Raw genomic sequence first — 27,042 nt, forward strand, 5'->3', positions numbered from 1 at the left:
GATAGATACTTCTTTAAAATACTACTAGTGGCATGTAAGAAAAGCTATTACAGGGAACTGGGGGGAAGCCTGACCCACCCACAAAGGACCAATGGATGAAGATTACTGATGAAATCTTTACAATGGAAAAACTATGACAACAAGAAAGACAAATGGACAGCAAATGGAAAAAAAATGGACTGAATACAAGACTGGAACTAGTGGAAGGAATAATAAGTATGTCCAATTGTAATGTTTATACCCAAGTAATGTTCCCGTTTTTGTTCTATGTACATTTAAAAAAGCCAAATAATAATCTAAGTGGCAAAAAAAAAAAAAAAAAAAGCAGAAGATTTCCACCATGTGAGTGAAAAAGTCACAGAGCTGGAAGTGATGCATTACATATACGCACATGTGTAGTAGTACTAATGTAGTAATTTCAGGTACTTGTACTTGTTTGAAAACTAAATCTAATCAAACCTTTTTTATCCCTTTGGAGGAATTCCTTTTTCCACATTTACCCATCCTATTTCTAGGCGCTTCCATGTGTTGATGCAGTGGTGAACTATTCGCTGTGGGATTCGAACCTGCAAACCTCCAATTACGCTTCTCTAGCCTCTAGTACCAGTCAAATCACCATGTGATCTATTTAGTTACTTTTTAAATCATGTGTTGTTTCTGGTTACTGTCCACACCTTAAATAATAATGATGATAATAATATCTTAACAGCATCCATCCATCTTCTAATCTTCTATATAGCGTTATGCGATTAGTGGTTGTGGGGCTGGACCCAACCCTGGACTGGTCACCAGTTCATAATAATGCAGTTTAGAGTCACTTCTTAACCTGAGGGTGGCAAACTCATTTTAGTTTAGGGGTCACATTCAGCCCAATATCATCTTCAGTGGGCCGGACCAGTAAAATAATGCCATAATAACTTTTACATATAAACCGTGATGTTTTTCTCTGTTGTTTATGCATTGAAAAAGTTCTTATTTTTCCAAATTTGAAAAATTAATACCAGAAAATTACTGCAATCGCAACACGAAGCCAGTTTCATTGATGCGAAATACAGTAAAATGTCCCAAAAAACATCAGTAACCGATCCATTTTTACTTTATTTTTTTCAAACTCACCATTTCCCGGTGTTCCAGTGTCTAGTCGTTGTCTTTACTGCACAGCTGGAGCATGGAGTGAACCCACATAGACCCAACACACCAGGCAGTCCTCTTGCAGTTGAGTTGCTTCTCTTCCTGTGACCTTTGCCCTCTAACATTATGCAACCTAACTCAACCACTGCCACCAAGTGTCCAAATCATGCAACAGCAATAAAATAAATATCCTGTAGCGGGCTTTTGAGGCTACTTCTAGTTTTCAGATGCTGCAGATGAACATGTGGGCGTCATTAGCGGCTCAGACTATTTACACATTCTTATATCTGTGACTATGTGAAGGTGAAGAGAAGACTTACACCTTTGACATTGGTCTGAGCTTTCTTAATGAAGGCATTAATGCTATCACATCCCCTCTAACCCCGGACGCTCCCCAGCTGCCCCTGATGATGGGTTAAAAGCAGACAGTAATTATCACTGTACGTTGATATGTGATGAAATCTTAAAGAACTTAAGAGCACAAACCAGCCATTAAATTGTGACCACCTGCCTCATACCGAGCAGGTCGCCTCTCTGCTGCGGAAGCAGCCCTGCTATGTCTCTGAATGGACCTTCACTGGACCTCGGAGGGGATCTGGCGCCAGCTCAGCAGCAGAGGAGGGTTCCATGTGGAAATCAGTGAGCCTTGTTCGCCCTTCCTGATAGACTCTGACTACTGCAAACTGGGGACAAATGCTCTGACCCAGTCGTCTCGTCAACGCATGTCGCTCTTGCCCATTTCCAAACACATCCACATTCAAAAGGGTGAGGTTAGTTTCTATTTAATGAAGCTGGTTCAGGCCACATGAAACCATTTTGTAGTGGAGCTGCTACAGGTTTAGACTGCTGGGAGACCTGTACTGCCTTCTCACCATGTTTCAATATTACATGTCACTAATATTTTGACTCTCTTGTAGTCTGGGCTCTCTGTTTCTCTCTCTCTGCCTTCCTGCAGGATCTATGACAGTGGAACTTGAAGTCTGAGGTCTCCCAGGGTTTGACTCCCGTCCCACAATCTGTCTGTCCGTATTATCATATCATTTTCTCCTCTACTTGCGCATGCGGAATGGTTGGGTTTTTCTCTGTAAAAGTACCTTGAAATGACTGTTGTATTTGGCATTATGGAACTCACAGATCTCCTTATAACGCCACCTCTCAGTGGTCATATTGTTATGGCTGATCAGTGTGAGCCAGAGACGTCGAACAGAGGAGGAGTCCTGCGTGTCAGACATTGTGCAGATCTCTGTGACGTCAATCATTTATTACAGTCAGGTGCTTTAAAGCAGAGAGACGTTGGAAGCGTGCGGGGCAGTCCTCCTCATGTCACCATTCATCTGGGCAATCGCCATGATGCCGCCCTCATCACTGCAATATAATCTCTGGACTCAAAATGCTCTTTTCTTATCGAACTGAAATGTACAGAGCGCTGCTCAGGTGTGTCAAGTGGAAGAAAGTCATAACGTTGATGGTCAAGATTCAAATCTTTCAGTATGTTTAGTTCGATATAGATATTTTAATATATTATTTTTAATGTGGGCTTGATTTAACTGGTGAGAAGGAGGTCAGAGTTTAGGTGAGACTCTTTACAGGCTGTGTAGGTGGATCATCACAACTTGTGGGTTTTTGGTTTCGTGTTTGATACAGTCAAACATCACGACACTCACCGAGCTACATGCGCGGATCAATCCAACGCCTCACTGCTGAAAATAAACTCTGATTCTGTGCTTTCTCCAGCCAATGAACAAATATCAGTCCAATATAGAGAAGAAAAAAAAACCACACAAGAGAATTAGGAAGTCCCTTCACGAGTTGATCTGCAGTAACGTCTTTCAAGAAAATATGGTTCAGTACAATGTGATCAGGTTAAAAAACAAACAAACAAAAAATAACTACATAGATATCCACGTTGCTACTGAGCTCATTAAGCACTAGGTAAGTAATCCCCGACCCGAACAGTTGCATTATATACTGTACATTTAACATCTCACACAAAAGTCGGACCCATACATAAGTTATGGCATTCATACAATGCAAAAGAGGGAGCATTAAAGAACTAAAGATGAAAACGTAACAGATGCAAAAATTCAGGGGAAAAAAAAATTGTGATACAGGCTTGCGGCTACGAGAGGATGCAACACAACAGAATAATGAATCAAATGTACAATTTTCAGCCGTGAAACTAGTGTGAAACCGTCCGTTTTGGTCCTCGTGCAGACGAAACTATAAAAGTGTCAGAGTGGCTTTACCTGCCCGAGTGAAACAAAGATCTTCAACAAGACGGGACTCACAGTGATCAATTCACAAGTCGCCACCACTCGCTTCTCCTCAGAGTGCTGTGCATCACTTAAACCTAATGAGACTGACGGATTCAAGGTCGCGAGGCCCTGAATTTCCAATCAGGGTCCTGCATGCACCATCTTAGTCCTTTTAAACAGCAACTTTCCACGTCGCCCTCTGCAGATAAGACATCCCAGAAGTCCTGATTCTTCTCAAACCTGCACCAGAAGGCAAATACGAATAAAACATCAATGCATTAGCATCAACAACACATGTGCACAAAATGCACCATAATGCATTTTTTAAAGTTTTATTCAGTTTTTATTAGGCCTTAACTCACGTTTCCTATTATTACATCTATTTAAAAAAAAAAAAGTTTTACCCCCATTAAAAGACTAAATAAATGAAATTTGACTGATTGATCGGTAGATTAATTACACACCAGAAAAACACATCCAGAACATAATGTATGATCCTGTTTTAACAGTTCTAGCTGTAATAAACATCACGGAGGCCTCGTTTATACGATAACGTTTCAAGTGAGAACGCAACTTTTTAGTGGTTTTCTTATAGAACATCTTCACGTTTACATGACGACAATTTTTTTTAAAACGATGTCTGTTTACACGGGAGCAGCAGAAATGCTGAGAACAATGTAGTTTTTATGTTTGGCCACCAGTAGGTGCTGTTGTTTGTTTTTGTAATGTTGCGTACAGACAAACACAAACATCAGTCAGACGACCGAGTTGGATTATTCCAGTGACTGTCAACTATAAAACTACCAAGTCCCAGAAGAACATGGACTGGGAGTCATGACGCTCTGGACGGCGTTAGAGCATTTTTCTAAAGTTGTGTTTTTTGCCCCCGTTTCCATGGAGATGGCATCAGAGCATTTTTCTGGAACAGTTCCACATTGGGAGCCGTTTTCCAAAAAGTTGCGTTTCCAGTAGCTCCGAGCACCGTTGTCGTGTGAACTGATCCCAAAACAAAATAATCGTTTTGACTTTTCACTTGAAATCATCACGGAAACGTGGCCTGGCACTCGGCTGTGTGCTTACCTTGAAGAGGTGCCCGAAGCTTCAGTAGAGGCCGATCTCCCTCAGGTTGATCTTGATGATGACGTCGGTGACGGCGTCGAACACAAACTGCACATTCTTGGTGTCCGTGGCACAGGTGAAGTGGGTGTAGATCTCCTTGATGTCCTTTCGTTTGTTCAAGTCTTCAAACTGACACTGGATGTAAGCAGCTGCCTCTTCGTACGCGTGTCCGCCTGCGGTGAAATCAAAGGGTCAGGCAGGAAAAGACATTTAAAGTTGTTAACTAAGATTCAAAGAGCTGCGCAATCGACTTTGTTTTAAATGTAAAATAATTCCACTGCATATATATTATTGATGAGCCTTCAAAGGCTTTCTTGAAGTAGTGTGTAAATGAATTAACAGCGGTAGGCTGGTGGCCCGGTGTTGTTTCGTGGTAAGCACTATGGCTTCATGGACTTCGTGTAGAAACAATCATCGGTTTTTAAAATGTCATGTAAATGTAAAACTTGCGTATATTTATAGGTTATTAGTGTTTTGTCTTCGGTTCCTTTGGTTTTCAGGAGTATTTTGAAGAACTCTCATGTGCCGTTTTCCTGTTGCGTGTTTCCTGTAACATCACTTCCCCCTCGTGTTTGTACTTTCCCACTTTGTCTCTTCAAGTTTCACACCAGGCCTGTGTGTGTGTGTGTGTGTGTGTGTGTGTGTGTGTGTGTGTGTGTGTGTGTGTGTGTGTGTGTGTGTGTGTGTGTGTGTGTGTGTGTGTGTGTGTGTGTGTGTGTGTGTAATTAAGCACCTGACCACGACTGTTTCACATATTTGTTCTCCTCCCAGTGTTTCCAGTCTCACTGCTACGTGATGCTTTGAATCTCTGCTGTGCTTTTCACTTTTCACCTATTTGACTGCGTTTCCTTTCTAATCGTGCCGAATCAGGACACCAACATTTGTTGAGTCAATAAATAGACATCAAAATCCATTATGCACATTGTGAGTGAGCATTCATCCATTTGTTTTCTATACCTACGCCAATCCAGAACTGGGCGGCGTGGAGCTGGAGATCATCGGCACAAACCTCCACCTAACATGAGGCCTCTGATGACAGCACGGACGCACCGTGACAATCAATCAATTTAGATGTTTTTGCAAAAATCAAACAATTACTCCAGAAAATTACTTCAATCTCACCATAAAGCACAATTTAATGAAACCTACTGGTGCTAAATACAGTGAAAAATCCAAAACAACTGTTGCATCATGGGTGTTTTCACAAAGTCATCCTGATACCATGACTTTGAGCCGAATGGGAGTTCGCTACCTTCCATTGCAGCATCACTGATGTCTCAGCTCAGGTCTCACTGATGTTTTCTGTCTGCAACACTTAAGACATTTGCTTACAAAAAATCTATGTTTTATTTGATATTTTACTATTTTCTTGGTGGTTTGGCCAGATTGGAGCCTCTTGCAGGCCAGTTTTGGCCCTCGTGGCCTTATGTTTCACACCCCTGGCATAGAAAATGTGATTATCACTTCATTACATAATATTAATTTGGGGTGATGTGACAAGACAGCTCATCTCATTATATCACCAGTCCACACAGAACGGCCTGGATTCAATCTCATGACTGATAACTAGCACAACACCGTGCAGCTCAACACATTATATATTTATACACTGTGAGTCACAGAGACTTCGTCTGAAGGGGAAAAATTTGAAATATGCACACAGAAATAAAGCAAAGATTTATTCCGAGTGGAGTTAACAGGAAACCACAACTTAAAAATAGAATTTTTTTCCCCCCACTCCCTCTGAAACTGAATCCCTTGTAAAATAAACACGTTTCCAGGAAGTCGATGCTCTGGTGGTGCTGATAGATAAATACATTTTTCCTCTGATCAAAACACTGCAGAGACAATCACGCGGAAAACGCTCATAAACAAAGTTTGGTTTCTCACCAGTGTACTCGGGGTAGCAGATGGTGAGCGGGCTCCGGCCGATCTTCTCCTCGAACAGGTCCTTCTTATTGAGGAAGAGGATGATGGAGGTGAGCGTGAACCACTTGTTGTTGCAGATGGAGTCAAACAGCTTCATGCTCTCGTGCATCCGGTTCTGAGGAGGAGGGAGAAACGGGTTTAGCTTCGTGCGCTACTCAGGCAAAGCACCACAATATCATCAGAAAACCGTTATTTCACTCAGTTCGTATCTACTGAGGTCAAATATCTGTCATGATGCTGTGAATGCTGGATTTGATGATTACCTGAAAGTTGGGCCGAGTTTATGTTTTCGTCTGCATGTATTTATTGATTGGTTTGTATGTACATTTTTATCAGCTTTTGCAAAAAAACTCACGTGAATTGCGTGAAATTAGAAGGGCTGATATGTCATCATTCAAGGACCAATCGATTAGATTTTGGGACGTTAACAGCTAACCTTTTCCGAATAAATCCCTACAAACTGCGAGAAAATTTCCCATACAAAGCGGATGAGAGAGGCACCTCATGGAGATCAAAAGTGAGCAGCGTCTGTTGCCATGGAGACGCTCCCTGCTCAGTGTTTCACGTAGTGATGTAGCTACCTCGCGAGTTAGCATGGATATGAGCTAACTGCTATCATGCCAGCGATGCTAACTTGGTTCCGCCAGCAAATGTGGTGTTGGCGATGTTCTGTGCTCTACCGAGTGTAGTTCTAGTTTACCTATGCACTCTACTGTCGAAAAATAGAATGTTAGTAGTATTTCATATCAAAGTGTTCATATCAAATTCCTTCAGTAATTGTGTACCCCAAAATAATTCTCATGCCTTTTCTACTGTGAAGCAAGTTTATGGAAAATCAGTGATGAAATATATATGAATAAAACGCCTCTTTGGCTTTGTTTGCTTTTTAAGTGGGACGTCCGACTCTCACTGATAAATAGTGTTTGTGCTGATGATACATTTATTCTGGAACCATTCGCAATAGGAGCGTGTAGAATAAACACGGCTTGAATTAAAAGAAACAAGGATTCAAATGAATACTCAGTAGAATAAGGTTTGACCAGTGAGCTGAAGCTCTACTCTCAGATTATTTGGTATCTTGAGGACGAATATAACTTTACAGTAAATATGCACACCGCAGTATTTCTGTTCCAGGTTACCACAGTGTGGAACTTCGCCGTCAAATCTTTCCTCACCTTTTCTAACTAATGTGAAGCTGCTTGGGCTCCAGACTACAGCCCAGATTAGTACCAGGCTTTTGGTTTTATTGTCCGGAGTCAGAATAAAAAGAACAATATGGTGAGTATATACGTGATGAAAATGTCTACATTTTCATAAAACCACACAATTACAATGGAAAATTACTAAAACCACAACATAAAGCCAATTTTAATGGTGCAAAATACAGTGGAATGTCCAAAACCTTCTTAGGTAGCTGTTGCATTACAGTTATTTTTAACAAAACTCACCCTGACAGTATAGCTTTGAAGGTAGTTTGTTAGCAATAAGGTAACTAGTTTTCATGGCAGCATTTATTGATGTCAGCTCTAATCTTAGTGTTGTGTCGTGTCCCCTCCTCTTTAAAAATCTTTTAAAGGGGTCATATTATCCAGCTATTCAACTCACATGGCCTCGGAGGTCTAAAAACATTGTATTCAATGTTTCTTGGCCCAAATCCAGTTTTTCCTTGATTTTCCTCCATTTGAATATTGGATCATAGGAGCTGCATTCAGAATCTGCTGTGTCTATGTGAGCTGGACTGGCTCCGCCCACACATGCCCATCTTGGGAAGAGGAGGAAGTACTTCCTCTCGTGGTGCCATGTGCGAGAGCAGAGCTGCCTAATTGTGGGAGGAGTCAAAGGGAGGGCCTACCTTGATTGGGATTGGCTAAACCCCCGATGACACTATATAGGGTATGATTGATAGGGCATCATTCCCAGGCATGGGGACGATTATTACTGTTGGAAAACCTTTAGAAAGTTTAAAATAAAAATATGTATTTTCTTTTAAACTTATACAACTTGTTTGGTGGTTTTGTCGGCCGGTTTGGAGCCTCTTGGGGGTCGGTTTTGGCTCACAAGTCTTACGTTTGATACCCCTGGTTTACAAAATCCATGACCCGATTATTACAGAAATCAAACCAATGTGTGCATTGACAGGCTTTGCAACATGAAAACAGGCTTTCAGACAAAACTACAAGTTTGAAACTCACTTTAGGAGTTGAGAAAAGGAGCAGACTGCAAACTGCTAGTGAGTCTTTAATGGATTTAAACTTTAAAGCCATTAAAATATCCCACAAATAGCAAACTCTTAAACTAATATCGATCGTCTTTTGAAGAGGATAAAATAGGTTTTGTTGATGCGCCTTTCCGCAGGAGTGCTTTGTTTTCATGGTGGCACGGCCGAGGGCGAGCTGACCTCAACCAACTGAAGGCAGCACGCGGACTGCTAATGAGAAGGCAAATCATCCACCGCGCGTTCATCACCGCCTACCATCTCTTCATCCTCAGCCAGGACCAGGTCGTAGTCGCTGAGCGCCACGCAGAAGATGATGGCCGTGACTCCTTCGAAACAGTGGATCCACTTCTTCCTCTCCGAGCGCTGGCCCCCGACGTCGAACATCCTGACACACAGGCGTTGAGCGCGTTAAAACCTGCTCTGGTGCCATTTTAATTTCACTGCTTTATGAGGAACGTAAATCCAGGACGTGAGCTCACACACACACACACACACACACACACACACACACACACACACACACACACACACACACACACACACACACACACACACACATACAGAGTGGTGTGTATGTGTGTTTCCACCAGGCCGGCGGAGCCGAAATACACTTAGTATTTCACAAATATTCATAAGTAAAAGAGCTGAACAAAATAATGTGAAAGGACTGATAGAACGACATGGAATGATACAGAACATGGATTATCTATGAGTTAATAAAAAGGCCCAATTCAAAATATATATAAAAAACAAAAAGTTAATTATCTTGAAGCTTGAATTGAAAAATTTTCCAAAACCAAAAGGTAGCATCGCGCAGCACAATTTGCATATGAAGGGAAGCACCCAGAATGATTATGGATTTCTATCCGCCCCAGTAACAACCCTCAGGCTGTGTTGAGATTATAAAACCAGCGGCACTAACTTGAAATAGAGATCTTTGAAGGTGAAGTGAGTTTCCACGATCCCGGTGGTCTTCACGCGGGTACGCAGCACGTCCTGCTGAGTCGGGACGTAGTTGGCCTGGCAGATCCGGTCCAAGTCGTTCAAGTAGCTGATGGGCGGAGAAAAACAAAAAGAGTGCTCAAATCGTGGTGAAAATGAAATAATGTGTTAAAACACACACGTATGGATCGGGATGCTTATTACCATGTTGTAGCAAAAGACTGAATCATGTCAAATGTGATCCATAAGTGTATTAAACCTATATACTGTGTGTATATAGTTGTGGTGTTGGCTTCTTCTGGGGGTGTCAGAGAGGTTTAGGTAGGTGGGGTGCAGCAGCGAATAATCTGGGGGCTTTTTTTCCAACATAGTTTTTTTCTATCATTATAAATACACTAAACTGGCATAAGAACTTGATCATCAGATTAGCCGAATAATATTAGTTTTGTCGCCTTAGCTTTATATTATTTCTTTTTAATGGAAAATTTAGGAATGAAAGGACATTTTAAATTACTGACACGTTTCCACTGTGTCTGCGGTCTTCCTCGGAGCGTCGACGGATGTTTGTTGACGTGACACAATAAAGGCCGACATGTCATCAAACGTCAGATGACGAAGTCGAAACATGTCAGTAAGGTAAAATGTCCTTCATTACTAAATTGTCCATTAAAAAGAAAAAAGTCATCAATGATCGTCAGATTGGCAGGAGCGTGATTCGTCAAGCCTCCACTGTTCCAGAGTCACTACACCTCGCTGGAATTCAATAAGCTCGTTAATGTTTGTAGAAACCGTCCGAGGTGAATGATTTTATACGCCTGTGTCCATGGAAGTGATTAGAACACTTGAATTTAATCATTTAGATTGCTGAGCAAATACCTTTGGCAGTATGGTGTAGATATCTGCTAATTATTTCACTAAAACACACATTTTGAGAACTGAATTCAGACTTTCAGTCTTCATATACACGTCTGCAAGTAAAATGGACTGAATTACACCAGCGAGGGGAGAGATCATTAAGCTAATTCATCCTAGCGCCCACTAGTTTTTTTTTTTTTTCTTTTCTTTTATTAGTCGAGTGGAATAATTAAAGTTATATAGTCCTCCAAGCTCCCTGCATCATGCACAGTAACAAACTCCCAGTCTTCTGTCTGGTCACGTGGCCAGTTTGTTCTGCATGCAAACAGCTGAGGACGCCACAGAATGATACTAAATATGGGCTCATATTTTTGTGGTTGATAAACACTGGGTCCTTGTGGGTTGAGTAAAAACAGACGAAGAGCGCTGGTTCCTTTAGTCTCCCAGAGCGGACGCAGTGCTCACGGAGTCATGACAGCTCGGCTGTTTGCACAACAAAGAACGTGACCTTCACACCGAGTGAAACAGAAACACCCGCGAAAGAGGGAACCTTCAGTTTTCATCCACGTCCCGATTAGCAGCACAAGAAAGGAGAACTATTCTTAGCTCAAACTGCTTTGTTTGCGGGTTTTTTTCACGTGGTCTTTATCAGATGGTTTCCTTTGTTAACGAAGGAGAGTGCGAGAGGAAAATGAAGAGACCATTTCCCAGATGTCAGTTTCTTCTTCGTTTCGCTCCTTCCTCAGGAATCTGCGCAACAAGCCGCCACAGGTCCATCCGGAAACAAGACGCATCTTGTCCTCTGCTCCGCCTGAAATGTTACGCAGATGAACGATGGAAACCACCTCTACTCAGAAGTGTGTCACGCCCCATCTGACCAAACATTCCTTTAAAGGCAGACGCGATTATGAGGTTGATGTGAGGCCCCGTTTACGCGACGTTTCAAGTGAAAAGCCGTCTTTTTTTGGGTGGGCAGAAAAGAGTCACCTTTACACAGCAGACGACTTTGTTGGAGAATATGGACTGGGAGTCATGACACCACGGGGGAAACATTGTCGTTATTGTCCTTCTACTGAGCATGTGCAGAAGAACTATTCACTACGGCTGTGGTCTGCATGCACAGTAGCGGCGTTTGCACAATCGACTGAGCCGGAGCATCTTCGAAAAGTTCCACCTCCGAGCAATGTTGTTGTACAATAAATAAATAAATGAATAAATAAATGGACACCCAAAACGTAATGAAAGTTTGACGTTTTCATTTGAAACGGCTGTCGGTGTGAACAGACCCTCATCCTGCAGCCTGTGGTGTTTAAGACTCCGTGTAAAGAAGAGAGTCCTCACTATGCGGCCGAGTCGTTGAGCTGATACTCTCGTGAGCGATCGAGGCAGGCCTGCACGCCGCTGTCGTTCCACAGCCTCCGGATCACTCCCGTCAGCTCCGCGGACATCACCCCCTCCTCAGCGGAGCTCGCCAGGGCAAACAGCTGTCGGGCATCGTCCTGGCAACACAATCAGTAAGTCGACACGCTGTAAGAAGAGTTCCCGCAGATTGATAACATGAATGAGGAGATTTACTGAGCGCAGCCAGCTCACCGCTCGTGCAGCATCTCCAAATTCTATCTTCAGCTGGCCCATCGCCCTGATGATGGCCATGATGGACTGGATGGTGTTGCTGTACACAACCACTTTATACTGCTTGCACTCCTCTTCTGAGTAGCCGTCTTCATGAATGATTCTGACACAGAAACAAGAATCAAACGGGGTTTTTAGAGTTTGACGTTGCAAACAATGGTCCTAACAAATGTGGGGCGGATTCCACTTCTGGAGGATTTTATGCAGCGCTGTCATTAGTGCTGGAATTTGAGCTTCAGTGAGCATACAGCATGGCTAATGTGGGAACCGGGCAGACTCTATTCACTCCCAGCCAGGCTACAACTGCCCTCTGTGGCCATTGTTTCACATGTTATGCGAAAAGGGGCTTCCTCCCTCGCCTGAACAGAGCGAATTGAGGCTCGTGCTCCACTTCTACAGCGTTTCCACCGAGATAAACTCGTGATCTGGACAGTCATAAAAGTTGTAACTTACTTCATTTGCTTTACTATTGTGCTTTTCCCAGATTCCCCGGCACCTGGGAAAAAAATAAAAAAAAGTTTGAGGAGCAGCACAGCAGCCACAACAACATTATCACATCATGTTTCATGTCGACAGTGGATCAGAGCAGCTTTTCATAACCACTGAACTTAAATCTCATCTCATGTAATCACAAAATGTGCCTTATGTTTTCTGTCAAAAGCCCCAGAGGAAGGGCTTCACCAGCCAAAACTTTAAATGGAGCCTGGGGGAGTGTGAGCAGTCATCAAGCAACCCCCTTAAACGCTGCTACCGTCAACAATTTGACGTATCAGTCAGCGGTTTTAATGTATGAACAGAGACAATCAGAGGAGGGGAAATATTTAACTCATTACGATACAATAAAACATTTTTTTTTAAAACTTCACAGGGGAACTTCAGGGGAAACGGTGACGAGGTTTCGCAACACTGGGCGTCGGTGACAAATCAGAAACTGCTGAGCGGCACAAACGATGTCAGAGTCTCAGAAAGTCACTGTGATTCACGGCGAGAGGATTTCACAAGACTAAACTTTACAGTATTCCGACAACAATTAGCCAAACAGGAAACAGTTGTCGTGCTTCTGGCTGAGACGGTGTTTTTCCATTGCGGAGACAACATCATGCAGAGTGTCTGAGAGCAGCGAGAGAGGACATGAAAAAAATCACCCCACATGATGAGCCCTAAGAGTCAACCGGCAATATGCCACACCCCAAAATCCTCCTATAATACTGAATCATGCAGTGGATGAACTATTCTAACCAGTGTTGTACACGTTATTGAAGATGACAGTGGCAAATGCTCTGTAACTCTAAAGTCAGGGGGTCACTTTACGATTTTTGACTACTTTTGATTTTACCGCTATATTTCAACATCAACTAACTGTTTAATTTGAAGGCTTGGTGTCTTTTTTCAGCACAACCTCACCTATGGGATTCTACAATGATTTATTCAATTTGACACACTCGATGAACACACTGGACCAAAAACTGCAAAAAAAATAAAAATACAAAATCCAAGTGGAAAAAAGTTGGATTTTTATATATTGAGAGCCACAAACATGTGTAATGAAACATTTTCCCAACTTAGAAAGCATATAGAATTAGTATATGTACAAACTAATGCACACATTTATTAAAAAAATAAAAACAACACCAATACGTTAATCTGGATGTTAGAAGTTAAATCAGTTAGTGGAGGAAGATGCTCTATAATCTGGATAACAGCTGAAGTTACATCAGGGAGGAAGATGCTCTATAATGTCAATGATTGGAAAAATTAACTGATTCATAAAATCATAAAACATCTTAACTGATGTTAACGTTGCTGATGGTCAGACATCTTTAACGTTGCTGGCAGGAGAACTGGATTAGTTCTGGATTAACGAGGTGCTTCTCTTTCCATAAACAGGAGTTCAGTGATGAAGCAACAGAGCTGCTCTTTACTACGCCAACACTGTCACAGTGAGCAGCGCAGAGAGAGGCAGCAGCTGTTTCCAAGTAAAATAATGACAAACAAACCAGCCTCCACTTCAGCAGCCTTCACGACATGACTTATCTCATCAATAATCATTAATCAAGTCAAAATCATTCACCATTTGATTGTAAAAGTTACTATAGAAATGTGACTTTTTCAATAGCTTCATGCAAGAGCTGCATGTCATGCAGAGAGAGTCGCAGTGTAAATCATCAGTTAAGTTTGCAGAATTTGGAAAATGAAACACTGGGACCACAGTGGAGGCGGAACCATAAATACTACTAACTTCTGCTCTCTTCATTAAAAAGCAGTATGCTACGTCTTACCAGTCCTGCTCTTGTGTTTATTTCCGTTTCATAAGATAAAGGTCATTCACATTTGTAAGTTTCAAATATTTCCTGATCCACAGACTTTAACAGTGGAAACTAAAAATAAAAGCTGTAGGTGTCATAAGGACGAGCAGTAAGATTGTGGAAGTTCAGCAGGTCACACCAACGGATCTGAACAACATGCTAAAGCCATTCTTCCCAAAATGCAGACTTCCAGTTTTTAGCGTCTGGTTTCAGCTCAGACTTCCTTATATGAAGTGCCACAGGTACAATCACTCCTTCATCCATTTCCCTTGTGAATGCAGGGCGGTTAGGAGGAGTCCGACTTCATTTGATATTATGAGGGTTCTCGCAGGTCGGCAGGAACTTTATACTATGAACTGACAGCACTTTACTGATCTGTCTTATAGAGTCTGTTAGTGCTAATAATGTTGTTTCAGCACACTGTTTACCCTTCACTCTTTTAAATGTTGTATTCCATGTAAGTTTTGAACTGAACTGCACCTTTAAAATGAAAGCATGCATCATGTACATTCATTGTCATTACACTTGTAACTTCTCTCGTGTGTCTCCACACATCGGTACGTCAGATTCAGTGGTGATGTACTGTTTTTCTGCCATGCAAATATGTCTTCAAAAATAAATTTATTTGGCCTGAGGGGATTCTATAAATGTCAAAGAAACATTACAGGGAGGTCTGCTCCAAGGTACATAAATATCTCTGCGTGTTCGCAGTTGTCCAGGAATGAGGATTTTCAAACATCTGAATCGGCTCGGTCGGACTCTGTCTGAAGTCACAGAAGACGTCATAACAACAAAGTTAGAACCTGTTCTAACTTTGTTGTTTCATGTGAAAATGCATCTTTTTGGGTTTTCGTTCCAGAAAAGTTTCATGTTTACACAGCAACGACATGAAAATGATGTCTGTTTACACAGAAACAGCAGAAAATGCGGTTGGTTTTCATGTTGGGCCACTAGTGGGTAACATTAACAATAGTAGTACACAGACATTCTAGTGGACACGCGATAAAGTTGGATTGTTAATACGGTGACTGTCAAAATAAAACTACCAAGCCCCAGGAGAATATGTACTGGGTGTCATGACACTCCGGAGGAAAACATTGTTGTGGTTTCAGTCTGTTTGTGTTTGTGCACAAAAACAATTTACTACGGCCGTGGTGAGTATGAGGAGCAGCAACGTCTCCACGGAGACAGAGTCCGAGCGTTTCCAAAAAGTGTCGTTTTGACCCGTTTCCATGGAGACAGAATCAGAGTGTTTTCAAAAAGTTCCTCTTTGGGAGCCGTTTTCAAAACGTTGTGTATTCAGTGGCTCCGAGCACCGTCATCTCGTAAACAGACAGGCACAGAGTGAATAAGGCCACGTTTACACGGACCCGCGTATACACCTGGTTCAGACTTACTATGAGCAGCTAAACCTGTAGGGGGCAGTGTAACAAGAAGCATGAAGATCAGAATCCTGGAAAAAACACGACGTCACAAATTGTGACGTAAATCTTCGCCTACCTCCTCTGGAGTTTTTGAAACTCTCCATTGGGGCTGGAGTTTTCAGAAATCATCATATGTGGAGACTTGTAGCTGCGTTTATGTGTAAATTCAAGGCCTAAACACAGAGAAATATCACTGTTTTGTGAATACCTGGTACGACTCGAATCATCTGCCAAGTCTCAGTTTGTCTGATTCGATCACTTTGAGATGAGACACCACGAAACTGAAATAAACAACTGATATTATCAGCTTATGATTAATGATAAATCATAAAAGTAATGAAGTTAAGACTGTTAATCTGATGTCGTGTGTTCTCACAAACAAAAACCCAGTTGAAGACTTTTCCCTCTGGCCATCCAAAAAATGGTCCCATTTTTATCATGAAAGAGTTTATTTTTTCAAAAATTCCTTCAAGGCGTTTTGAAGTTATTGCATAACTGAAGTTGGGACACACGCAAAGACAATCCCAAAAAACCCACGAGGCCTCGGGCCTGTTCAGCTGTCGTCACAGTCACAGAGATTAATCTCACTGCTTCAACAGTTTACGTGATAACGTCTGACATCATGTCTGTATTAGAGACAAAAAGAACAGAAGCTACGAGGAAATATGTTAAAATTCCAAGAGACGAAATGAATGCATCACTTCGTTTTCAACAAATTCTATGTAAGAAGTTATTTAAGGAGCTTTGGAGGGACGAAATAGTTGGCTCCACTGAAGATACATAATAATTCAAATTTTTTTTTAAATTAAAACGTGAACTGTCCTGTTTCAGTTCATGTTTTAATAAAAAAAAAATTGGATTTTATTCACATGAGGCAACAGTAAAAGCAACTGAGCGTCAAATATAACTTTAGTTCAGGGGCCTCATACAGTCCACTTTCACCTGTAGTGGGCCGGGAAGGTAAAATAGTGCCATAATAATCATTAAATCTAAACTTTTCTTTGTTGTGTTGCAGAGTATATGTGATGAAAATGTCAAGATTTCTAACATAAAGTCAATTTTAATGAAATGTTCTGGAGCAAAATACAGTGAAATGTCCTGAAAAAGTTTCTGCTGTTGCATTATGGGTGTTTTTACAAAACAGCATAGCTTTGAGGTTAATACTAATTAACTATTTTTCATGGCAGCATCACCGATATCTCAGCTCTGGCCTCAGGGTTGTGTTTTGTCTGCTATTCTTAAGAAATTTTCTTTAAAAAAATGAAAAAAATCTGTGTTTTCTTCTAAATTCTTAACGTTTGCTTGGTGTTTTGGCCGGATTGGAGAATCTTGCGGTCCGGTTTTGGTCCTCAGACCTTATGTTTGACACCCCTGTTCCGGGGGCTTCTCTATAGTTGGCCTTTGTTAGAGACTATGTGCTGTGATGAATCCCACCCTGCAGACGGAGCAGCGGTTGGACAACATGCCACTGTGCAACCTGCTGACCACAGCAACATAAATATATACATCAGACATGAAGCCTTAAGCTCAGACTCAATTTCCATTAACATCTGTCTGAGTTCTTATGGGTGTTTGAGCTTCTATTTTATTATTTTTCTTTGCCTTAATATAACAACAGATGTGATCCAAAACTACAAAAATAAACATCCAGGCCGTGGGAGGAGAAAGATGGAACAAGTCTCGATGGAGGCATATTTCAAAATCAGGATGCCTCGCTTCGTAATGCTGTTCAAACGGTGGAGAGACTCAATCCCACTGACAGTCAGGAATCCACAGCAGCTGCTTTTTGTCCGGGAGTGATGCGTTCACACGGACGACAGCGAGAGCGGTGCTGCGTGAATTCCTCAGTGGAGCCGTCAGGCAGAGAGCAGAGGACAAACTGCGTTGGATCGCCTAACCGAACCGCTTCTCTCATCCAACGCCACCTCTTTGGCTGATTTTCAAGCGTGGAGCGCTGCCAGCTCAACAACCGACTTCGCGCGGGGCATTCACGGCCGTCCAAGCCCCATGCAGGAGTCAGGCTCCAGCCCAAGCCCCATTTAACAAGAATCTGAAATGCAGATTGTTTTATGAATCACTGTTTGTGGTCAAGCAGCAGAAGGTTTTCATTGGAAGGGTGCACTGGCTCTAAAAGCTTTGTGGGTTTTGAATAAAGAACAGCAGCTGAACTCCTCTTTGTTTTTTCCCCCCCAATAACTCTCTTGTCCCGCCACGGACCGGGAGCGAGAGACTCTGCCTGGAAAAATCTCTGTGGTCAGAATTTGAAAACGAGTGTTTCCATACAATGTTAACGTAGCACCATCACACGTATCCGTCGGGGCTTAATCCTCATATATACGATAGCTGCCGGTAAGACTCGTGAGTGTGTGCGTGTGTGTGTGTGTGTGTGTATATTCAAAAACCACATGTATGTGACTTATTGTGAAATATTTATGAGCTGAAATAGTTTTAGCTGCCGCACAACAGCGACGACAGAAAACAGTGGAAACTTCCCTCTTTAATAGACGCTGGTGCAAAATGGCTCAGGAGTGAAAGTTCCTCTCACAGCATTGTTTTGTATCTTGAATGTGTTTTAAACACGTTTTTTAGGGGGGATTTCAGAACTGCAGATTATCGTGAGATTTTCTCTTGTCTTTGGGTGTTCGTGTGAGGAATGTTATTAAGCTTCTTCAGAGCTGGACAACCCATCCACGTTAATGGAGAGTGTTGCAGCACAGTTTGGGTTAACTCGGGCGTGTCAACCTTAAAGCCCGAGGCTCCAAAACTGGAAGAGGTTCCGATCCAGCCCAGCAAAACAACAAAGCAAATGGTTAAAAAAAATTTAATAAATACACACAACACTGAGCCACTGAGACCCTGAGGTGAGATGTTGGTGACGCTGCCGCAACAGGAGAAGTTTTCACTTTATTTTGCACCATAAAGTTTTAATAAAATTGGCTTTATTTTGAAATTTTTGTCATTTTCACTAATAATTGTTTTGATTAATTGTAGTAATTTTCCTTTTCATCAAGTATACAACCAAAAAAAGAAAACCACTTAAAAGTTTACATTTAAAAGTTATTATGGGACTATTTTATCTGACCCACTCAAGATGAAATTGGACTGTATGTGGCCCCTAAAGACTAAAAATGTATGTTACACTACAGGAGTAAATAAGCTGAAGGAGCTGATATGGGGGCAAAAAGCAGAGTGCAACACAGAGAGACAATCCCTCATGCACACATCCATGGTTACAAATAGTTTTTCCTCGCATGCATGCAAACTTTAAACCTCAACAACACGAGCCGATGCAACACTGTGGGTCAAGTGACAAGATACAAGATTATAATCAGGTTGAGTGTGAAAAACCTGTGGGAAAGTGTCGATAATGCTTCAGGAATCACAATATTGTTAATGGCCTGATGGCTGGATTGTGTAGCGTCGCCGCCACTGTAGCCTCTGCAATTAGCTGTTCGCCAGACCAGTGTGTGTGTGTGTGTGTGTGTGTGTGTGTGTGTGTGTGTGTGTGTGTGTGTGTGTGTGTGTGTGTGTGTGTGTGTGTGTGTGTGTGTGTGTGTGTGTGTGTGTGTGTGTGTGTGTGTGTGTGTGTGTGTGTGTGTTAACTGTGTCAATCAAGCGTGATTGCCATTGATGTCATGCACTTTATCCTGAAAGGCCTAAATAAGCGTGACATTTTTGTCACCGTCACTTTAAAGTGAAGCACGAAAGCAACTGGACCACAGTGTGCATCAATACTCCACAAGTTTAAAGAGGTCGAATTATGCAAAATTCAATTTCTAATTGTTTCCGAACAGTAATATGCGTCTGAAGTGAAGAAAGTCTGTCCTCTCTCTCCCTGGCTTGTTTCAGTTTTTTAAAAGTGTGTTGCTCCAACCAGCCAATCAGAGATCAAACCCTATATAGTGTCATCGGAGGATTAGCCAATCCAAATCGAGGTAGGCCCTCCCTTTGACTCCTCCCACAATCAGGCAGCTCTGCTCTGGCACATGCCACCACAAGAGGAAGTACTTCCCTCCTCTTCCCAAGACGGGCATGTGTGGGCGGAGCCAGTCCAGCTCACACGGACACAGCAGATTCAGAATGCAGCTCCTATGATCCAATATTCAAATGGAGGGAAAATCAAGGAAAAACTGGACTTGGGCTCAATAAACTTTGAATACGTTTTTGGACCAACGAGACCCAATGTGAAAGTGTTGAAAAGCAGTTCAATATTGCGTCTGATAACAGTAAATGCAACTATTAACATCTGATAAGAACATTAATGTATAGCTTGTGTTTTGTTGAGGAAACGCCTCCCAGAAAGGAACTTTAAGGGAATGGAGAATTGGCCCCTCACTGTGAGTGAGAAGACGCTCACTCAGGTTTCTGCTTGAATCTTCCCAGCAATACTGAAGCGGGGTCACTTTCACAGGCCTTTTCGCATCACCATGTGCTCGTCTCCCCTCAACAAGCAGCGCATGAATCTTTGACTTTGCCCATCTTGCTGGCTCAGCTCCTCGGCGATCATGACTGGTAAATTAATCTGCTCCTCGGACCGACCTTGACTGATTCACGAGTGTGAGGCGAGTAAACACATTCCTCCGCTCAGAAATGTGCAGAGTTTCACCCCCTGTTAAATACGACGTGGCGTGTTGAGGCACAGCCCTCAATGTACATTATACGAGCTGCAGTTTCTTCGCTGCATGAATGAAAAAGTGTGTATTATTACCATTGCCTGACTCAAACATCAAATTACATGCTTGGTCCTCTCACTGACTCCGTTAACAGGTTTCAGGCCAACGGATTATTCATAACTTCAGGGAGACGCCTTTCCTTCTTCCTGAGCGCAAACAATCAAATATTAACCTCAGACGGGTTCCAATAGCGCCGTCACTACCCGCAAAATAATGTCAAAATGTACCGGCAGAGTAATATATAGAACACTAAAATCTCCAGATCCGAACGCTCCAAATTGTCTCTGTATTTTCTGAACCTGCTGAAGAAGAGTTTGGCGCTCCAGGTCCTGAAGACCCTGGATCCTAAATCTTTTTCATGTCTTCCTGTTCCAACACATGAATGTGATGAACAGATCATCTGTGAACTTGATAAAGGGCCAATCGGGAGCGGAGACACTCTGGAACCATGCAGGTCTGCGGTTCTTCAGGATCGTCTCAAGGCCAACATTTACTCAAACGGCAGAGTTAGAGTCAATCGATAACGTCTTCAGGTTCCACGATGAAGCTGGAGGAGCTTGAGAGAAACTAGTCGGGGCACGAGGAGAACATGAAGAACTCAAGATGAGAAGACTGGATGATGAAACGTTGACCTCAAGGAAAAACCATCACAGGTTCAGTTTGCTTTTCTCTCTTTATGGACTCAGAGGTCTCCATCCATCCATTCATCCATCCAAACATCCATCTATCCATCCAAACAGCCATCCATCCATCCGTCTATCTATCCATCCAAACATCCATTCATCCATCCAAACATCCATCGATCTATCTGTCCATCCATCCATCCAAACATCCATCCATTCATTCATCTATCTTTCCATCCATCCATTCATTCATCCATCCAATTATTCATTCATCCATCTGCTCATCCATCTATCCCTCCAAACAGTCATCCATCCATTCTACCATCTGTCCATTCATCCAGTCATCTGTCAATCCATCCATCCATCCATCCATCACTGTCTGTCCATCCATTCAATCATCTGACAATCCATCCATCCATCCATCCATCTGTCAAAACTTCCACCCATCCATCCATCCATCCATCCATCCATCCATCCATCCATCCATCCATCCATCCATCCATCCATCTGTCAAAACTTCCACCCATCCATCCATCCATCCATCCATCCATCCATCCATCCATCCATTCATCCATCCATCTATATTAAAGGTTTACTGTGAAGGCAGAGATGTAGAATTTAGGGAACTGCATTGGTTTATTTGTTAGTTTTTTTCTTGCCATTATATATAAACGCGACCGTATTGAATTGAACTTCTCATTGAGAGGGTTATCATACTTCATCTTGATGTGCTGCTACATCTTCTGGTCACAGCTGATGATATGAAGCTAAACGGTTTTGAATGAGGCGCTAATGTGTGGCCCACAAGCTTGTCATTGTGATTTCTTTAAATCTAACTTTAAAGCGAGGGAAACAAATAACCAGTACAAATGCTGAGAAAACCGAAGCTCACGGTGCATTTCAGAGGAGAGCGCGACATGAGGAATGATTCTGCTGATGTGCATGAAATTGTTCAAACTTTGGCCTGTGGCTGTAAAGAATCTGAGGAAACACAGACTGAGTTACAAGGTTGTTGTAGCCGGTGACGATGGAACAAGCTCCCAGCAGGTCAGCACTGAGGGGGCAGAACAGGGCTCACAGTTGCCCTCTCACCACCACCATCTGGTTTGCGTCTCAACGTTGTGTCAGGAGAAATGATGAGGCACAGCTGCTTTAAACCAACAGGAGGAGGAGGAAGAGGAAGAGGAGGAGGTAGTTTGAAGTCAAACTATTGACTATCCAGCAGTGAAACAGTGAGAAATAGCAGAACCCCCCCCCCCCCCCCCCCCCCCCACACACACACACACAAACACAAAAAGAGCCATTAAAACGTACCGAGCAGAAGCAGTTTGACCTCTCTGGAGGATTTATCTCGGTCTTCTCGCAGGTTCTTATCAATCATCTTACTCCTCTCCACCGCAGCTTTGTCCTCGGCGCTGATCGTGCAGCCCATGTTTGCTCTCTACTTGGCAAGAGTCGGCTCAGCAGCTCATCAGCCGTCCCCGGGAAGTTTGCAGTCCAGTGGAAAAGCGGAGAGAGAGAGAGAGAGAGAGAGAGAGAGAGAGAGAGAGAGAGAGAGAGAGAGAGAAGGGGTGGAAAGGCGTTGGCACGGGAGGGTCTGTCCGAGCGGAGCCTCGGTGCGCTGCGCTCTGCGCTCTGCGCCGCGCGTAAAGCTGATCCAGAGAGCAGCGACACTAGATTTCTTCTTCGTCCAACTTATCTGCACTTTTTTTTTTTTTTTTGCGTAAAATGCACGTAAAAGTAAAAAAAAAAAAAAAGAAAGAAAGAAAGAAAAAAGGAAATAACTGAAGACGACAAAATGCAACCTGGGGAAATCTGTATGAAAACCAAACGTCACATTCAGCGTTTTAGAGAAAAATTCTTTACTCCATAAAAAGTGTGTGTCCGCTGCGCAGGAGCGCCTCCATCCAGCGGGTCCAGCTGCAAACCAAGAAAACCTGACTGAAAAAGGAACAGTGACGCCCCCCCCCCCCCACCACCACCCCCTTCCCCTGAGGGATGATGGGAAATGTCGTTCAAACACATCACCTCATATTACATTGCCACTGGAAATTTCCAAGTCTCACTTAAAATCACATTTATTATTCATAGGACTTCCCGGACGATCCTAGTTAATGCTGATATTTATTAGACTGCTGATGAATTGCTCCTGGAAACTATTTAAAGTGTTTTTCACATAAAATCGCTTGCATCACTTTTCTTATTTTTTTTTTATCTGTTCACTTAAAGTACATTGTAAAAACTCCTGCTGATTTTAAATGTGCCGAATAAATCAATAAAAGAAACCTTTACTTTACTCTTTAAGCTTTACTTTTCCCGTGAAGTCTAGTAAGTGTTGACAGTCACATGCTTACAATACACTTATAAGCGGTGTAGTTTAATCGAATCCATCTTTATTTATAAAGCACTTTAAAAGCCAAAGTACTGTACAAAAACAAAACAAAACAATGAAAAAGCAAATTAAAAAAATACATCAAAAATCAAAAACAGTAAAGAATACATAATATCAGCATCTTTGTTAAAAGCCAAGGAGAGGTGGGTTTTAAGATTTTATTTAAAAAGAGATAAAGAAGATACCAGGCTGGTGTGAAATGGTAGATTGTCTCATAACCTAGAAGCCTAGTTTGAGATGTTTAGGTTGTTTTATTGACTTGTTGTCGGTATGTGGATGATTCTGTGTTTCTGTATAAGCTCTCTGTGCTTTTTTTCCTCTAAAGCACAAATTCAACGTTTCCATCATGCGTTTAGTTTCTGTCAATGTTTGTGTAAATAAAGCAAGAAAAAAAAAGAAAAGAAAATGGGATTTTATTAGTCTCCTGTCCTACTTACAGTCAAGGCAAGAAAGATTTATGTGGTGTGTGAGCGCCCTCTGTGGACAGTTAGTTGAACTGCAGGTGCAGGTTTGATTTAATTCCCTCTGTGATAAACAGATCAAATCATCCAATCAAGAGTTTTCTTTCTTTCTAGTTGTGGTTACAGCGGAACATCTGATATTCATATTTCAGTTGATCTCCCAAATCTAAGTACTGAAATGACTGAGTTAATCTGCCAGCAAAGAAAAATCATTTTCAATCTTCCATGTTTATTTTATTGATCTTTTTGCACATAAAATACAAGCCGTCGTAAATTTTGTGACGCTATAAACCTACAACATTTGAGCCACTGAAATCAGATAATTATCAACATTTTACTGAAAACCAGGCATAGAAACTGTATAAATTATATTAATGATTTAACTTAATTATATGTCATGTTATAGGCTAGAGTATCTGATGGGGATACATTATTACATTTATAATAAAATATAAATTACTATAAATCAGTTTTACATTTCTAATAGTTTTATTGCTTTTAGAATAATTCCTTGGTTAACAAGTAATTAATGTCAACGAGATGAACTGGAGAGTTATTAGCTGTTATCTTCAGGAAAAAGAAGAAAGTTTGGGGACTTTGTTTTGGCAGATCAACAACTATTTGTTGTTTACTATCTATTAGTAAACGGAACGAAAACCAATTTCCATCTGTGTTTTTAATGATAACTTCGTCATAATTATTTAATGCACCAGTGAAAAACACCCCAACACAGAAAATCACAAGATATCCACATAGTTTAATTCTGCTGGACACGTGTGAACAAAAGTTACAAAAGTTATGAAAGTGGAACGAACACTCAATTTATACTCAAGTGTGACTCCTGTTATGTTGCTTAAATTGTACTCAGTTAGAAGAACTGTCATCAAAATATACTTCAGTAAAAGTATGCAGTGTTTTTCTCAGAAATGACTCAATATATCAGTTCTGCATTGCCACCGCTGAGAAACAATTCCCATTCTAACAATACAGTGCAATGTAAATGTGATTTTCGAATAAAGTTCTTGGAAAATAAAGTTTTGCTTGAGGTTTGGGTTGAATTAAGTTGAATTAAATTGTGTGAATTGTAATTAGGTATGAGTAAAACTACATGTATAAGTCCCTAAAAAATACTACTGAATTACAAATTTGTTTAAGGTGTAACTTCCATGCCTGCATCAAGCTAGAGTCACCGTAAATGAAGAAAGAAACAACTAAAGAAATTAATATAAATAAAAGTAAAATATAAATATCAGCAGCTCCCATGTGTTTTGAGTCAATTGGTAATCTCTGATCTTTCTCCAATCCAGCTCCAACATGCGCCTCAGCCCGTCTCCGGTACAGGTTACCAAGGCAACAGCTGCTTTTCGAGAAATTGGGATTTGGAAGAACGTGAGAAATTCATATGATTGAGCTCATCTCTAATCTGATGGGAAGACTTTTCAGCTGCAGAGTCTGACAATTGATCTGACACACACACACACACACACACACACACACACACACACACACACACACACACACACACACACACACACACACACACACACACACACACATCTGGTGTGAAATAAATGGGTCGCCGTCAGAATCCTGAAGACTTCTGCCCTGGTCCATTTATTTGCGCCTGATAACGTTGGCGCGAGGAGCCGCGCTGGAGAACGCTGCTGCTGACTCACACATGACGGTGGCATCTGTCCTTGAGCTCTTCGTCTGCCGCCTGCCACAAAGGTCAGGCTGTTTGAACTGTGTGTGTGCACTGCAGGAGGCGCCCTCCACCGACACACAGTGGAGCCGTGACTCACTCGGTCCAATGGAGAGCAGCACAGGAGAACATTTAAATCAGGGAGGAAAGAAGATATGAATCAGAAAAACACCCATTGAATCCTCCATATCTGTTGCTTGTTTCAAACTTGAACCCGTTTATGGTACAACTTTAAAAATGGAGAAAGGATGCACCGTTAATGAATAAAGCAGATGTTCCTACTGTTTGTGGATTTGTGTGTTAAGTCAAGTCAAATCAAGTCCTTTATTTACCATAAACAAACAATTATGCACAGTACAACGTGCCGTCAAATGTTTTTAGTATTTGTTCCTCGCTGAAACGGCGATTTTAATACTAAGAATTGAAGCATACAAATGTCACGTACACAACCTTGCTGATAATAATAATAATGACAATTAAAACACACAAGTTATATGCAGCATATATGTAGAAAATAAGCAAATTAAATGTATAAATCAAAGTGTTGAATAGTGCAAATACTATACATACATAATACAACGCAGTTTGTTGAACTGAGTGATGGGAAAACTGAGCTAGAGAGTGTTAACTGCAAATGTCCCCCCCCCCCCCAACACACACACACACACACACACACACACACACACACACACACACACACACACACACACACACACACACACACACACACACACACACACACACACACACGCACACACACACGGACTTGTTGATACAGTTTCTCATCATCGTCTAACCACAACAATCACGACACACAAGTTAATCTTCTTGTTGCTTCTTTAATGATTTCAGCTAATGAGGAGAAAAACAAATGAAATAACAGAGAAACAGTCTTTTCAGCTCAGGTACAAAAAGAGACACAGACAGGAAAATGAATGCATACGTCAAACAAATAATTTACAACGAACAAAAACGGTACTGAACGATGTCGTTTAATGTTCCTGAAGTTGTTTTTCCACCTCTGGAGCAGAATGAACTCAAAATAAACGTTTCGTTGCAGAAACAGAGCTTGAAGTGTTGAATGTGACCAGTCGGAGAGCAAAGATGGAAATCCAGCCGATTGAATAGTCGATTGATGAACTCGTCATGCAAACAGCCCTGACTGTAAGAAATCTCAAATCATTCATTACAGCACGGATCCGAGAAGAGTCGCTCATCAGTGAGGAAGATCTCAGATTAACTGAAGAGAGGAAAGCCTTGTTCATGGGTGCTGGTGTCATTATACAGGAAGATTGAGAATGTTGGGCGACACAAAACTCTAATTGTTGTGTAATGTGTGGCTTTGGCGAGACGTCCTGCTATTGATTAATGAAAAATGTT

The 27,042-nt window shown here is 41.7% G+C and overlaps 1 protein-coding gene across 1 annotated transcript; it reads right to left on the reverse strand.

Moving 5' to 3' along the window:
* Positions 1-1,898: 1,898 nt before the first annotated feature.
* On the reverse strand, positions 1,899-23,100 carry LOC308113109 (guanine nucleotide-binding protein G(i) subunit alpha-3-like). The gene is made up of 9 exons (XM_080469089.1): positions 22,422-23,100; positions 12,535-12,577; positions 12,043-12,184; positions 11,791-11,948; positions 9,575-9,703; positions 8,908-9,037; positions 6,396-6,549; positions 4,467-4,678; positions 1,899-3,626 (listed from the first exon to the last, which is right to left on the reverse strand). Exons 1-8 carry the CDS (start codon positions 22,537-22,539, stop codon positions 4,488-4,490), a joined length of 1,065 nt encoding a protein of 354 aa, XP_080325215.1. The 5' UTR covers positions 22,540-23,100; the 3' UTR covers positions 1,899-3,626; positions 4,467-4,487.
* Positions 23,101-27,042: the final 3,942 nt, after the last annotated feature.

Source organism: Lipophrys pholis (genome assembly GCF_963383615.2).
Source record: "Lipophrys pholis genome assembly, chromosome: 8".
Taxonomy (NCBI): domain Eukaryota; kingdom Metazoa; phylum Chordata; class Actinopteri; order Blenniiformes; family Blenniidae; genus Lipophrys; species Lipophrys pholis.